At 41.1% G+C, this 17,250-nt stretch overlaps 1 protein-coding gene across 3 annotated transcripts in view; it reads left to right on the top strand.

Moving 5' to 3' along the window:
* zgc:63587 (uncharacterized protein LOC393431 homolog) overlaps positions 1-17,250 on the top strand; it is a 218,400-nt gene that overhangs the window by 39,767 nt on the left and 161,383 nt on the right. For all 3 annotated transcript variants that reach the window (XM_063040895.1, XM_063040896.1, XM_063040897.1), the window contains 3 exons: positions 29-128; positions 1,033-1,119; positions 2,776-2,899. In XM_063040895.1, the coding sequence (XP_062896965.1) occupies positions 29-128; positions 1,033-1,119; positions 2,776-2,899 (311 nt within the window). The remainder of the gene's footprint in view (positions 1-28; positions 129-1,032; positions 1,120-2,775; positions 2,900-17,250) is intronic.

Here is a 17,250-nt window from a genome sequence, read left to right as displayed (position 1 = left end):
GACTGGAATATTTTTTTTCTCTCAACAGTTTCCAGATGTTGCTGGATATGTGGGATTTGCAAACCTGCCCAACCAGGTCCACAGGAAGTCTGTGAAGAAAGGATTTGAATTCACACTGATGGTAGTTGGTGGGTTGTGCTGCTTATTTAGGCTCTCAATGGAAACAAATGTCCCTAAAGCTTGTTAACTAAATTTTGTCTGTGATTTCAAAAGTTTCACGATAGACTTTGAAAATTAAATTTATCAATGACCAAATTTTAGGAGAGGAGACTTGTTTTTGTTTTGCCTTTCCGGTTGTTTGCACCTGAAATGCTGGCCATTCTTAATCAAACTCACAGTAAGAAACCTGGCATTGTCCTCCCTGAATGGACGCAGTCTACAGCAAATGAAATGATTGTGTAACTTTTTCTTCAGATACGATAATTGGTTACAATTTTTTAAAGAATGTTATTTATAAATTCCATGACTTAATTGCTCTAAGTCATTGGTTATGTAACTAGTTAATGTTATTAGATTGCTGAATGAATTGGAGAACTACAGTATGTTCTCAAAGATGTCATTAAAACTCACTTTTGCATCTAATATCAACTTCTCCCTAAGACTGGATGAATGATCTTTATAGTAGCCATTATTCTCGTTTGCTCCAAGTATCTAGTGTTTACTTGGCCATTACCTGGTCTAAGTACAAACTGAAAGCTACTTACTGTATATACCTTAGAATAATGGCCTAGTGTATGAAAACTGTTTGTATACCTTTGAACAATGGCCTAGTATATTTTGACAAATTTTCAAAATGGTCATGAGAATTATGTCATTTATTCCTGGCAGTGGTGTGTATAAATAAAGCCCATCTGTCAGGATGACATTTCCTGTCAATTAAAGTAAAATAAAACAAAATTGAATTATGGATATTGGTCCCTCCTAATCTGTTTTGTTTTGTTTCTTAGTTTGCTTTCATTTTGTACTTGATTCCCTTTACCATATATTTGATTACTCTTATGATTTCATTTTGCTCCATTCCTCCTTCCTTAGGTGAGTCTGGTCTTGGAAAGTCTACATTAATCAACAGCCTGTTCCTGACTGACCTCTACCCTGAACGCTATGTACCTGGGGCTGCAGGTGAATGAATTGCTGGAGGATTTCCAAAATATAAAATATTATTAACAGAGACATGATATCGTATTAATAATAATGATTACACTGTTTACCACAAATGAACAGTGCTTCATTGCTGACTTGCTGAATTAGGTAGTGTAAACTGTGGTAAAAGTTCAGATGGCTTAAATAGTGTTATGGAGGATCAATGGAAGAAATAGCTGTGCAATTTTTTTGTTCCTGATAAATGTAATATGCTAGGTTTTGGGATATGTTTATGTTTTAGTACAATTTTTAAACTTGATGTGCAGTCATAAGTGATGCCCTCCCTGGCTGAGTAATCAGTGCACTCCCAATTTATGCTCAAACAAAAGGAATAGTAGTTGAGTTATATTGGCAGCCTTTGAGCCTAATGAAATTACACCCAGTAACAGTTAATTGCTGCAGGGAAAGAAAAAGTGGACAGTGAGAGAGAAATAAAAATTAAAGCCTGCAGCTGCAGTATATTTAAGCTGGTGTTTATAGTTTTTCTGAAATTGCCTTTCTTTGTTTGGGTTTCAAGGTCAAGGCTCATGAGCTGTCTGTCATGCTGAAATCCTCTTGTTGAGTGCAATGTAATAGCTATAGTACCGGTTATCAAAACTACATGTGTTTGGATTTAATGTTCTTTTTCCAAAATATCGTTGTTTTTCCTCAGATAATTTGATAGTATCCCACAGCAGAGGCGTAGCAAGGTGCTGTCAAGTTTAACCAAACATTTATGTTGGACTCCTTTATTTGTCTCTCTTTTAAATTCTACTACCCTCCTCCAAAAAGTAACACAGACCTCAAATAGATAGTGAATCATTAAAGTTATCTAAGAATAATGTGTGAGCAATCACAGAAAAATGGTTTCTTTGTACACAGATTGATGTACAATTCGGCCTTCATTCTGATAAGTTGTAGCCCTAAGCTTGTCTTATGGCTTCTTTCATGGTTGCCCATTTGTAAGCCTTTAAACAGTTGTATAAAAATACTTCCATGTTGAGAATTTTCATGCTTTTGGGAGCTTTGTAGTGAGAGGGATATGTCTTCACAGCAAATGGTAAATACAGCTGTTACAAGAGATAAAGTGTTCTCTCCCATTTCTCTTGTGAAGTTAACTGCAAGGTTGATGCTTTTCAGAAGGTAATAACCTTGGCCAACCAATACTTTTACTGTACATTAACCCGAGGGCTTACCTGCAGTAGATGAGAAGCCATGCTTTTGGGCAGATTGTGAGAGAATGTAATTGACTCAGACGGTAGCCTTTAGGTGTTAATAATTCTGGTAGTTAAGAAAAAATATCAGAGTTTGAAAGCCTGCTGCTAGTGCCAAAAAATATTTTCTTCAAGAATAGGAATAGCTGAAGTAAAAAACAGAAATCTTCAAGAATTGATAAATGGGGCCAAAAATATTGCTGGCTACAAATAGGAAAAGAGTTAGATTTTAACAATGGAAATTTTGACATTGGAATTATCTGATGGCTCCCAGAAACATGACTAGCAAAGTGTAGAATGACTGAATTTGCATGAGACTTTTGAACCTTAAATTTCATTTAAAGTAACATCAGCTACCTTCAAGGCTGTAATAATATTTGTTTCTTGACTGTACTTCGAATAGATTGTAAACAAATTGTTGTGTTACCTATTACCTTCACAGAAAAGATTGAAAGAACAGTACAAATTGAAGCCTCAACGGTGGAAATTGAGGAGCGAGGAGTCAAACTACGCCTGACAGTTGTAGACACCCCAGGATATGGTGATGCTATTAATAGTCAAGATTGGTAGGTTCCATATTTCTCATGTGAACAATTTATTTGCAGTTCCTCAAAGTAGGATGTTTCAGTCTATTGGTTTTAATTAGCTCTGGAGTTTGTGCCAGCTGCTGTGTACGGGAATTTCATCGTGGAATTCTTAACCAACACCTACATTGTGGCTTAATTAAATATTGCTGTGAATTAATTAGATAAGGATGCTGTTATTTCTGTTCAAATGTTTTTTTTGTTTGTTTTGAAACAAAGGGCACCATGAGAGTTAGATGTGGAACCCCTTAAGATTTGGTATTTTCTTAGTTAATAATAACATTTCCTGGAGGTTGATCTAAAATCAATGTTAAGTTGATGTAAAATGAACAAGAAAGTGGGGAAATAATGTTACAATTTCCTTTGTTATAGTTTATTTTAGTAATTTCCAAAACTAGGATAATGCCAATCACTGCAGAGGTAAAATTTAACTAAGGAAATTGGCGTCAGCCCAGAGAAAATGTATTTTTCTCTTTTGTGCAGCTTCCTTTAGGAAAATGAACTAAGTGCAACACTAACTATTGTTGCAATTGAATTGCTTGTAATCAGTGCATTTGCTCTTAAGGAGTTGTCTGTCAATGTTTAGCCTGTTTTCCTTTCAGTAGGTTTAGTCTGGATTTTCAGTTTGCTGTGTGCTAATTGGCAGCTTTATGGTTGCTAAAGAAATCCTACGGTAATTACAGAAATGTTTTGGGCATTTTTAAGATCTCCGTAATATTATTCCCTTGTGCTTTTTTAAAAAATCTTTCAAGAATAAAATAATGTTTTGCTGAATTTTGTTTGCATTATTTTTGTGTTCTCAATTGCTGGAACACTGCATCTGGAAGTCCATTTGCAATTTTGAAAGTCATGACATTTGAGAACTGGGATTGTGGCTAGTTTTCAAAGTTCAAAGTATATTATTATCAAAGTACACATATGTCACCACATACACCCTATCCTTGTTATATGCAGGGGATATGTTCCTCGAAGTTGACGCGTAATGTAAAATCGCATAATATGAATAATTATTTAAATACAGAAAATAGGGATGCGTTCCAGAGGGCTTCCTAAAGATGTTTTATCTGTAATTTATTCACATTTTCATACCAATATGACACAAAAGCAGTACTACAAGACAACATTTGTATTATATTTCATCAATTTAAGGTAATATCCAATTTAATAAATCATAGAAAGTTAACATCTGAGGATGTACAGTACTCACCAACAGTGGCAGGTTTGTTTGCTCCAGGAGGTAAGTGGTTGTTGTGGTGTCGGGCAGCTTTACATAGATAAGGTGGATGGTTGTGGTCGTCAGGATCATATCAAGCACAGCAAGGGGTGAAGGAAGACTCACAGAACTCTTAGAACTGCCGGCAGCAGAAGGTGTTACTGATTTGAATGAAGTGGTGAGGGTTGTTTGCTTGGCAGCATTTTGTTTTAAGTTTGCTTGTAGGGAAGAAGGGTTGACGGCAGGGAACGACTAAAATGCGGACTCCGTTCTAAACGTGGGCCCATGTCCATCGCCATTTGTGCCAAGTGTTCCGACTTCCACCATTCCCTCACTGTTGGTAAACTCCTGGGATTTTCAAAATCGTCTGTTGCAGCATCTGAGAGATAGTTCGCAGTAAAAAAAATACGTATGCCTTGAATGTGGATTACACCTTGGTCAAGTGGTTGAATCAGCGATGTTGTGTTAAGTGGCAGGAAACGCACTGTTATGTTAGGATGAATGTTGTCCAAATGCTTAGGATGGGCTGGTGCATTGTCAAGCAACAAAAGAACTTTAAAGGCAAGATTCTGTTCCCGGCAGTAGCGTCCCAGAGCTGTGTTACCTTCAGCTGATGCCGCGCTGTTTATAATTTCCAACTTTTTTTCAAGTGTTAAAGCAGCTCTCTGCTGCTCGGCTGACGGCCCAGGACATGACACCGGACGCTTAGGAGGCATAGTTAAATATTTCAAGCTCAAAATCACTGCACCATTAGGTAAAATCAACAGAAGTTTAAGACCACGCATCCACACCTTGCCAAAGCCAATGCGAGAGTGGCGGGAGAGAGATTGTGAGGCGCGCACACCTGACTTGTATTGGCGGGAAGGCAGTGCTTCTCATCTCAACAGTGGGACTGTGAGGTGTGCGCACGTGACTTGTATTGGCGGAAAAGCAGTGCTCCCCACATAACTGTGAGTTTTGGACGCATACAACGAGAAGTTGGTAGAAATGGGTTCCTCCCATATCTGTGAATCCACATTGTCTGAAGATGCATTTAACGAGGATAGGATGTATAATTCATCTTCCAACGGGCATTCACAATAAATACGAAGAAACATCATAGAATCAATGAAAAATCACACCAGCAAGAAGGACAACCAACCAATGTGCAAATCACAATTTGTGCAAATACAAAAAAAAAGTAATAAGTATTGATCATGAGGTGAGTCCTTGATAGTGTTGGGAACAATTCAGTGATGGCATGAGTGAAGTTGATTGAAATGATCCCCTCTGGTTTCAGAGCCTGATGGCGAATGGGTTATTAAAGTTTATTTATTATCAAAGTATGAATGCAGTATACAACTCTGAGATTCTTCTTCTCTATATAGTTACAAAGCCAAGAAAAAAGAATGGCAATGTGATCGTCAACCCCTAACCACCTCCCCCCCGCATAAAATGCAACAAGAACATCGGCCTCCAAATACCCCTCACCCTACGCCAAAAAATGAACAAAAATGCAACAAGAGCACCCCCTCCCTTCCCAAGCACCCTCTCTCTTCTCCCCCCTCCACCCTCCAAAAGAAGAGCAACAATAACCGGCTCCAACAGTTCCAGAAACACATTCAAGATGAAAAACAGACATAAAAGATGTGGAAAAAATAGTTTCGTAGTTTATCCAGAAGATGTCGACTGAGGGAGCATTGTACGCAGGTGCCATCTTGACCAGAAATAACTGTTCCCAAATCTGATGGTGTGAGTCCTGAGGCTCCTGTACCACTCTCCTGATGGCATCAGTGAGAAGAGCGCATGGCTTGGGTGGTGGGTGTTCTTGATGGATGCTTCTTTCCTTCCTTTTCTCTATCATGGGGAGGATTTTACCCTCGATGAACAGGGCTGTATCCACTACTTTTTGTCAGCATTTCTGTTCAAGTTCATTGGTGTATCCATACTAGGCTGTGATGCAACTAATTAATATACTCTCCACCACAAATCTATAGAGGTTTGTCAAAGTTTTAGATGATATGTTGAATCTTCACAAACTTCTGAGGAAGTAGCGGCGTTGTATTTTCTTTGTAATGGCACTTGCGTATTGGACCCAGGATAGATCCTCTGAAAAGATAACACCGAGGAATTTAATGTTGCTGACTGATTTCCCGATGAGGATGGGCTCATTTTGGTTTCCTCCTCCTGAAGTCGGTAATCAGCTACTTGGTCTTGCTGACATTGAATGAGAGGTGGATATTTCTGATCGTGTCCAAGATATCCTGAAGTGGGAGGGTGAGGTCGTGGTACATATAGGTACCAATGACATAGGTAGGAAAAGGGATGAGGTCCTGAAAGGAGAATATAGGGAGCTAGGAAGGGAGTTGAGAAAAAGCACCGCAAAAGTAGTAATCTCGGGATTACTGCCTGTGCCACGCGACAGTGAGAGTAGGAATGCGATGAGGTGGAGGATAAATGCGTGGCTGAGGGATTGGAGCAGGGGGCAGGGATTCAAGTTTTTGGATCATTGGGACCTCTTTTGGCACAGGCGTGACCTGTACAAAAAGGACGGGTTACACTTGAATCCTAGGGGGACCAATATCCTGGCGGGGAGATTAGCGAGGGCTACTGAGGTGACTTTAAACTAGAATGGTTGGGGGGTGGGAATCAAATTAAAGAGGCTAGGCGAGAGGAGGTTAGTTCACAACAGGGGGATGGGAACCAGTGCAGTGAGACAGAGGGGTGTAAAGTGAGGGTAGAAGCAAAAAGTAGTAAGGAGAAAAGTAAAAGTGGCAGGCCGACAAATCCAGGGCAAGCATCAAAAAGGGCCACTTTTCAACATAATTGTATAAGAGCTAAGAGAGTTGTAAAAGAACGCCTGAAGGCTTTGTGTGTCAATGCAAGGAGCATTCGTAACAAGGTGGATGAATTGAAAGTGCAGATTGTTATTAATGATTATGATATAGTTGGGATCACAGAGACATGGCTCCAGGGTGATCAAGGATGGGAGCTCAACGTTCAGGGATATTCAATATTCAGGAGGGATAGACATGAAGGAAGGGGAGGTGGGGTGGCGTTGCTGGTTAAAGAAGAGATTAACGCAATAGAAAGGAAAGACATAAGCCGGGAAGATGTGGAATCGATATGGGTAGAGCTGCGTAACACTAAGGGGCAGAAGACGCTGGTGGGAGTTGTGTACAGGCCACCTAACAGTAGTAGTGAGGTCGGAGATGGTATTAAACAGGAAATTAGAAATGTGTGCAATAAAGAAACAGCAGTTATAATGGGTGACTTCAATCTACATGTAGATTGGGTGAACCAAATTGTTAAAGGTGCTGAGGAAGAGGATTTCTTGGAATGTATGCGGGATGGTTTTTTGAATCAACATGTCGAGGAACCAATTACAGAGCAGGCCATTCTAGACTGGGTATTGAGCAATGAGGAAGGGTTAATTAGCAATCTTGTCGTGAGAGGCCCCTTGGGTAAGAGTGACCATAATATGGTGGAATTCTTCATTAAGATGGAGAGTGACATAGTTAATTCAGAAACAAAGTTTCTGAACTTAAAGAGGGGTAACTTTGAAGATATGAGATGTGAATTAGCTAAGATAGACTGGCAAATGACACTTAAAGAATTGATGGTGGATATGCAATGGCAAGCATTTAAAGGTTGCATGGATGAACTACAACAATTGTTCATCCCAGTTTGGCAAAAGAATAAATCAAGGAAGGTAGTGCACCCGTGGCTGACAAGAGAAATTAGGGATAGTATCAATTCCAAAGAAGAAGCATACAAATTAGCCAGAGAAAGTGGCTCACCTGAGGACTGGGAGAAATTCAGAGTTCAGCAGAGGAGGACAAAGGGCTTAATTAGGAAGGGGAAAAAAGATTATGAGAGAAAACTGGCAGGGAACATAAAAACTGACTGTAAAAGCTTTTATAGATATGTAAAAAGGAAAAGACTGGTAAAGACAAATGTAGGTCCCCTACAGACAGAAACAGGTGAATTGATTATGGGGAGCAAGGACATGGCAGACCAATTGAATAATTACTTTGGTTCTGTCTTCACTAAGGAGGACATAAATAATCTTCCAGAAATAGTAGGGGACAGAGGGTCCAGTGAGATGGAGGAACTGAGGGAAATACATGTTAGTAGGGAAGTGGTGTTAGGTAAATTGAAGGGATTGAAGGCAGATAAATCCCCAGGGCCAGATGGTCTGCATCCTAGAGTGCTTAAGGAAGTAGCCCAAGAAATAGTGGATGCATTAGTGATAATTTTTCAAAACTCGTTAGATTCTGGACTAGTTCCTGAGGATTGGAGGGTGGCTAATGTAACCCCACTTTTTAAAAAAGGAGGGAGAGAGAAACCAGGGAATTATAGACCAGTTAGCCTAACGTCGGTGGTGGGGTAACTGCTGGAGTCAGTTATCAAAGATGTGATAACAGCACATTTGGAAAGCGGTGAAAACATCGGACAAAGTCAGCATGGATTTGTGAAAGGAAAATCATGTCTGACGAATCTCATAGAATTTTTTGAGGATGTAACTAGTAGAATGGATAGGGGAGAACCAGTGGATGTGGTATATTTGGATTTTCAAAAGGCTTTTGACAAGGTCCTACACAGGAGATTAGTGTGCAAACTTAAAGCACACGGTATTGGGGGTAAGGTATTGATGTGGATGGAGAATTGGTTAGCAGACAGGAAGCAAAGAGTGGGAATAAACGGGACCTTTTCAGAATGTCAGGCGGTGACTAGTGGGGTACCGCAAGGCTCAGTGCTGGGACCCCAGTTGTTTACAATATATATTAATGACTTGGATGAGGGAATTAAATGCAGCATCTCCAAGTTTGCGGATGACACGAAGCTGGGTGGCAGTGTTAGCTGTGAGGAGGATGCTAAGAGGATGCAGGGTGACTTGGATAGGTTGGGTGAGTGGGCAAATTCATGGCAGATGCAATTTAATGTGGATAAATGTGAAGTTATCCACTTTGGTGGCAAAAATAGGAAAACAGATTATTATCCGAATGGTGGGCGATTAGGAAAAGGGGAGGTGCAACGAGACCTGGGTGTCATTATACACCAGTCATTGAAAGTGGGTATGCAGGTACAGCAGGCGGTGAAAAAGGCGAATGGTATGCTGGCATTTAAAGCGAGAGGATTCGAGTACAGGAGCAGGGAGGTACTACTGCAGTTGTACAAGGCCTTGGTGAGACCACACCTGGAGTATTGTGTGCAGTTTTGGTCCCCTAATCTGAGGAAAGACATCCTTGCTATAGTGGGAGTACAAAGAAGGTTCACCAGATTGATTCCTGGGATGGCAGGACTTTGATATGAAGAAAGACTGGATGAACTGGGCTTGTGCTCGTTGGAATTTAGAAGATTGAGGGGGGATCTGATTGAAACGTATAAAATCCTAAAGGGATTGGACAGGCTGTTTCTATGTTTCTATGTTTTTGCACCACTGAGCCACTCCTTTCAATATGCTGATTCACCGCCACCTTTGATTCAGCCAATGACAGTGGTGTAGTAATCAAACTTGAAAATGGCATTGGACTTGTGCTTAGCCTCACAGTCATAAGTGTGAAGCAAGAAGAGCGAGGGGTTAGGCACACAACTGTGGTGCACCTGTGCTGATGGAGATTCTGCATTTTCACTGTCCAGATGTTCCAGGGTTGAGTGAAGAACCAATAAATTGGCATTTGCTGTTGACCTCTTGTGATGGTAGGGAAATTAGAGCAGATCAAAGTCGCCTCTGAGAAAGGAATTTCTGAGTTTTATGACCAATCTCTCAAAGCCCTTCATCACAGTTGATGTAACTGCTGCTGGACAATAGTCATTGAGGCAGATTGCCACATTCTTCTTAGGCACCAGTATAATTGAAGCCTGCTTATGAAGGGAGAGGCTAATGATCTCAGGGAGTATGCCAGAAACAGTTCCTTAGTACTTGGCCAGGTTCTCCATCTGGGCCAGATGCTTTCTAGGGTTCACCCTCTTGAAGGATGCCCGCAAATTGGTGTCAGACTGAAATCACAGTGTCATCGGGGTTGTCGGCGTTCATGAAAATGCCTCTTTGTTTTAATGGTCAAAGTGAGCATAAAAAGCATTGAGCTCATCTGGGAGTGAAAGTTTTTTAACAGCTATGTTGCTTGGTATTTTAAAGTCTGAAATGCGTAATGCAATAAATAAGATGAAGAAAGGAAAGGCAGCAGGTCCTGATGAATTAGTAATCGAACAAATTATTACCCTTGAAGAAAATGGAATTGAAAAACTTACTGATTTAATCAATGACATTTATGAGACTGGAATAATACCAGAAGAGATGAAAAAATCAGTACTTATCACTCTTCCTAACAAAGTTGGAGCAATAGAATGTGAATTACATAGGACCATAAGTTTAATGCGTCATATCACCAAGATACTTCGAAGAATCTTGATGACAAGAGGTAAAAGTAAGATACAAGCTGAAATAGGCAAAGAACAATGCGGTTTTGTGAAAGACAAAGGAACAAGAAACGCAGTATTGATGTTAAGGATACTATCAGAATAAGCTATTCAACTGCAAAAAGATTTGTTTGTTTTATGGACTACACAAAAGCATTTGATAAAGTGAAGCACAATAAGTTATTTGAAATATTACAGTAAACTCTAGATCTAGATTCGAAAGACCTCCGCCTAATCAGAAATCTGTACTGGGAGCAAACTGCCGCTGTAAGAATAGATGGAGAAGTGAGTCAGTTTATGGAAATCAAGAGAGGTATTAGACAAGGGTGTGTTGTCTCCCCTGATTTATTTAATGTGTACAGTGAACCAATATTACAAAAAAAAGGAGACATCTTGGGAATCAAAGTTGGTGGTGAAAACATCAATAATTTCAGATATGCAGATGACACTGTGTTAATTGCAAGTATGGAGGAAGACTAAAAAAATTAACTGATATAATTGTTGAAGAAAGTGCAAAAATGGGTCTATCTATCAATTGCAAAAAGACAGAATGTATGGTGATATCCAAAATGAAGGAGAATCCTTCTGCAGGCTGAGAATAAATAAAGAATCTGCAGGCTGAGAATAAATGGGGAAGACATAAAACAAAAGAACTTTTGCTACTTAGGAAGCTGGGTGACATCAGATGGCAGGTGCAACTTGGACATCAAAAGAAGAATAGGGATGGCAAAAAACACCTTTACGAGAATGAAGAGTATACTGACCAATACTACACTAGGCATGACAACCCGCCTCAGAGTACTGAAATGTTATGTTTATCCAGTTATTTTATATGGCTCAGAATGTTGGACAATATCTAGTAACATGAGAAAACGAATTGTAGTAGCAGAGATGTGGTTTTTGAGGAGGTTGCAAAGAATATCATGGACGAAACGAATATCTAGCGAGGATGTCATGAACAGAGCAAACACAAAAAGAGGAATGATATATGAGATCATGAAAAGGCAGCATAACTTCATTGGACATGTGAATAGGAAAGAGGAGTTAGAATGCACGGTAATTATGGGAAAGATTGAAGGGAAGAAAGCAAGAGGAAGACAAAGACAAATGATGATGGAGACAACAGCCAGAGAACTGGAAATGAATACCAATGAATGGATCCACTTGACCTGAAACAGGAGTGTGTGGACCATGGCAGTCAAAGCTCAAACTGGGCATGGCACCTGATGAAGATGATGATGTTGCTTGGTTTCATTTTGTGGGAGGTGGTAGCATGCAAACAACTGCTACAGCTGTCAAGCATCCTTTAGTGATTCATGTTTGGTCCGGAATTGCGACTTCATGTGTGAGATGGTTTTCTCAAGATTGTACCTGGACCTCTTGTATTTTCCTTGGTCGCTAGACATGTATGCCACTGATCTGGCCTCAGTTGATTGCGGATTTTGTGGTTCATCCAGGGCTTCTGGTTGTTGAAGACTCTGAATGAGTTTGTGGTATGCAATTTCCATGACAGACTTTATAAAATTCCTGACGACCATGATGTATTTGTTCCGGTCCTCGGAGTCCTTGTACACAGACAGTCCACCAACTTGATGCAATCCCAGTGCACTCCTCTTTGCTGTAGCCTTGCTCTTTAGCCATTGCCTGTATGCAGTTGGGAGGACTGCCAGGTGATCAGATTTGCCTAAATGCAGTCGAGACATGGAATAATAGGCATTCTGAATCATAGTAGTGGAATTTGTTAGGACCCCTAGTGCTACAGGTTATACATTGATGATAACTGGGCAGAGGTTTCTTCAGGAAGCCTGACTGAAGTTCCTGACTACGATTTGAAAGGTGTTGGGGTAGGCTATTTCTTGTTTGCTGATGGTGCCACTCAGTACATCGAAGGTCTGTTTAATATCGCCTTTGCCAGTATGTAAACTGCAGTTAGGATTAGAAGAACTGTCTTGGTATGTAGGATGGTCGGCATTTATTTATTAGAATTTCCAAGTTGTGGTTACAAGAGTATGACAAGATCATTAAATCTGAGTTTACCATGAAACACAGACCCCCACCTTTTGCCTTCTCCAAATCAGCAGTCTGGTCCATTCTGTATTGGGAAGCCCTTGGGTTCTACTGACGTATCTGGCTTGTCCAGAGTGAGCCATGTCTCCATGAAACATAATGCAGCAATTCCTGATTTCCCAACGATAGAGCAATCTTGTCCTCAGATTCTCCATCTTGCCCTCCAGCGACTGTAGATTTGCCAACAAGGTACTGGGTAGAGAACTTTTATACCCCTTTGTATTAGTCTGGCTTGGAGTCCTCCCCACCTTCCTGTCTTTTGGTCAGTGCCTTCATTTGCTTAAAGGTGCCGTACTTGAACGCTTAAGAGTTTAGTCAGCCAAGTCCTTTGGAAGTATGCAAAATCGCTAGCTTGTTAAGATGGCACTAATGTATATTACTGAAAGAGAAACTACAGACTGCAGATTGCCATGCTAGGACAGAAGAAGTATATTTAGAAGTTTTGGGTAAATTGGCTGCAATATGTCAGTATTTCACCAGCGCCATCTCGCAAATTGATATTTCTTCAAATAAGAAGTTTGATTATTGAATGTGGGGGGAAAAGGTGACAAGTATATTGCAATAGCACCAACACCTTTTCTTTAATCTTTTAATTGCATAAGCCTGGATTGGCTTTGTAATTGGATGTCGATACTGTACTGCGCAAAAGTCTTAGGCACATGTGTATAGGTAGAGTGCCTCAGACTTTTGTACAGTACTGTATTTGTCAATGTGGAGTGGAGAACAAGTTTGTAAATCTAGTGGGAGCAAAGTGTGTAGGCAAAGGTGAGGGTGGAGAGGCTTCTGGTACAGGTGGCAGAGAAGGACTGTTGGAGCGGAGGCTGGTGTGGGTGCAGATGCACCCACCCTGTAACACTGGGCAAGGACGTTTGATTCTAAACAATTGGTTTATTGGTCATTACAGAATGTCTCTCTGGTGCTTCCCATTCCCTCTCCTCTCGCTTTCTTCTCCCTTCCCCCTTCCCCTTTACCAAGCCATGATTCCTGTCTTCATTCTCTCTCCTTTCGCTGTCTCGTTAATATTCAGCTCTGTCAATTTTTGTTTCTAAGTATTTGGCTAGTGAGCATTTGCATAAAGAGCTAAAGTTATTAACTACTTTCCCTTCATCTTTCGTTACAAGGTTGCATGATCAAACCAGATTTGTTTCATATCTTTCTGATTGGCAGGAGCCGGTTAGCTACAGAACTCCCATTTCAAGGAGACAAATTATAATCGCTTTCATTCTGCATTCAATTCAACAATTTTGGATTATGAACGTTTCCTGCAAATTTATTTCAGACTTCTAGCATTTATAATATTATCCTTTACGATTTCAAATGATGATTCTGTTTTTCCCATTTGTCTCTCTCCCTTTAATTACTATGATGGCATATTCTTTCTCCTTGCACTATCATTTCATTTTATATTAAATGTCTTTTGGCTTGTGCCCATTCATTTCCCCTTTTTTTTTCTTTTATTTGCCTGTATTTAAAAACCTGCTTATCTCTAATAGTTCCTACTTTTGATGAAAGATTATTGACCTGAAACATAAACACTTTTTCTGTCACCACAGATGCTGTCTGCCCTGTGGAGGTCAGAATTTTCTGTTTTATATCAGATGTTCAGAGCTGCGGCAGCTGGAGTGCTTTCCTTTAGAATGAAAAATTAATTCCAGACTTAAATGTATTCAAAATGCCGTTTTATTTATCTCTCCATAGAATGGCTCAGGTGCTGCACATTCTGTGGATGAATGTGATCAGCAATTTTCACACAGCAGTTAATCCTGTTTTGGTGATGTTGGCAGAGGATAATATGTTAGCCATGGTACTTGATCTGGATATTTAGGACCTTGGCTTGGTGTATAATCTCTGTATTTTAAACTCCCTTAAGAGCAATCAAGTGCCAGTTTGAATTATTTGATTTAAAATGTACAGTATTGTGCTTTGGTTACAAATTTGATTGCAAACATAGAACATAGAATAGTACAGCACAGTACAGGCCCTTCGGCCCACAATATTGTGCTGACCCTCAAGCCCTGCCTCCCATACAAGCCCCCAACTTAAATTCCTCCATATACCTGTCCAGTAGTCTCTTAAACTTCGCTAGTGTATCTGCCTCCACCACTGACTCAGGCAGTGCATTCCACGCACCAACCACTCTCCGAGTAAAAAAACCTTCCTCTAATATCTTCCTTGAACTTCCCACCCCTAACCTTAAAGCCATGTCCTTTTGTATTGAGCAGTGGTGCCCAGGGGAAGAGGCGCTGGCTATCCTTTCTATATCTATTCCTCTTATTATCTTGTATACCTCTATCATGTCTCCTCTCATCCTGCTCCTCTCCAAAGAGTAAAGCCCTAGCTTCCTTAATCTCTGATCATAATGCATACTCTCTAAACCAGGTAGCATCCTGGTAAATCTCCTCTGTACCCTTTCCAATGCATCCATATCCCTCCTATAGTGAGGCGACCAGAAATGGACACAGAACTCCAAGTGTGGCCTAACCAGAGTCTTATAGAGCTGCATCATTACATCGCGACTCTTAAACTCTATCCCTCGACTTATGAAAGTTAACACCCCATAAGCTTTCTTAACTACCCTATCCACCTGTGAGGCAACTTTCAGGGATCTGTGGACATGTACCCCCAGATCCCGGTGCTCCTCCACACTTTCAAGTATCCTGCCATTTACTTCGTACTCTGCCTTAGAGTTTGTCCTTCCAAAGTGTACCATCTCCAGGCTGAACTTCATCTGCCACTTCTCAGCCCACTTCTGCAACCTATCAATGTCTCTCTGCAATCTTCGACAATCCTCTACACTACCTACAACAGCACCAACCTTTGTGTCATCTGCAAACTTGCCAACCCACCCTTCTACCCCTACATCCAGGTCGTTAATAAAAATCACGAAAAATAGAGGTCCCAGAACAGATCCTTGTAGGACACCACTAGTCACAATCCTCCAATCTGAATGTACTCCCTCCACCACGACCCTCTGCCTTCTGCAGGCAAGCAATTCTGAATCCACCTGGCCAAACTTCCCTGGATCCCATGCCTTCTGACTTTCTGAATAAGCCTACCTTGTGGAACCTTGTCAAATGTCTTACTAAAATCCATATAGATCACAACCACTGCACTACCCTCATCTATATGCCTGATCACCTCCTCAAAGAACTCTATCAGACTTGTTAGACACGACCTGCCCTTCACAAAGCCATGCTGACTGTCCCTGATCAGACCATGATTCTCTAAATGCCCATAGATCCTATCTCTAAGAATCTTTTCCAACAGCTTTCCCACCACAGATGTAAGGCTCACTGGTCTATAATTACCCGGACTATTGCTACTACCTTTTTTGAACAAGGGGACACCATTTGCCTCCCTCCAATCCTCTGGTACCTTTCCCGTGGACAACAAGGACATAAAGATCCTAGCCAGAGGCTCAGCGATCTGTTCCCTTGCCTCGTGGAGCAGCCTGGGGAATATTATGTCAATGCCCGGGGACTTATCCATCCTAATGTATTTTAACAACTCCAACACCTCCTCTCCCTTAATATCAACATGCTTCAGAACATCAACCTCACTCATATTGTCCACACCATCATCAAGTTCCCTCTCATTGTTGAATACCGAAGAGAAGTATTCATTGAGGACCTCGCTCACTTCCACAGCCTCCAGGCACATCTTCCCACCTTTATCTCTAATCGGTCCTACCTTCACTCCTGTCATCCTTTTTTTCTTCACATAATTGAAGAATGCCTTGGAGTTCTCCTTTACCCTACTCGCCAAGGCCTTCTCATGCCCCCTTCTTGCTCTTCTCCCTGCTTCCTAAACCTCATGTATGCTGCCTTCTTCCACCTGACTAGATTTTCCACCTCACTTGTCACCCATGGTTCCTTCACCCTACCATTCTTTATCTTCCTCACCGGGACAAGTTTATCCCTAACATCCTGCAAGAGATCTCTAAACATCAACCACATGTCCATAGTACATTTCCCTGTAAAAACATCATCCCAATTCACACCCGCAAGTTCTAGCCTTATAGCCTCCTAATTTTCCCTTCCCCAATTAAAAATTTTCCTGCCCTCTCTGATTCTGTCCTTCTCCATGATAATGCTAAAGGCCAGGGAGCAGTGGTCACTGTCCCCCAGATGCTCACCCACTGAGAGATCCGTGACCTGACCTGGTTCATTACCTAGTTACTAGATCTAGTATGGCAGTCCCCCTAGTCGGCTTGTCCACATACTGTGACAGGAATCCGTCCTGGACATACTTAACAAACTCTGCCCCATCTAAACCCTTGGAACTAATCAGGTGCCAATCAATATTAGGGAAGTTAAAGTCACCCATGATAACAACCCTGTTATTTTTGCACCTTTCCAAAATCTGCCTCCCAATCTGCTCCTCGGTATCTCTGCTGCTACCAGGGGGCCTATAGAATACCCCCAGTAGAGTAACTGCTCCCTTCCTGTTCTTGACTTCCACCCATATTGACTCAAAAGAGGATCCTGCTACATTACCCACCCTTTCTGTAGCTGTAATAGTATCCCTGACCAGTAATGCACCCCTCCTCCCCTTTTTCTGCCCTCTCTATCCCTTTTAAAGTACTGAAATCCAGGAATATTGAGAATCCATTCCTGCCCTGGTGCCAGCCAAGTCTCTGTAATGGCCACTA

The sequence above is a fragment of the Mobula hypostoma genome, chromosome 2, assembly GCF_963921235.1.
Source record: "Mobula hypostoma chromosome 2, sMobHyp1.1, whole genome shotgun sequence".
NCBI classification, from domain to species: Eukaryota; Metazoa; Chordata; class Chondrichthyes; order Myliobatiformes; family Myliobatidae; genus Mobula; species Mobula hypostoma.
This window is presented reverse-complemented; position numbering and strand designations above follow the sequence as displayed.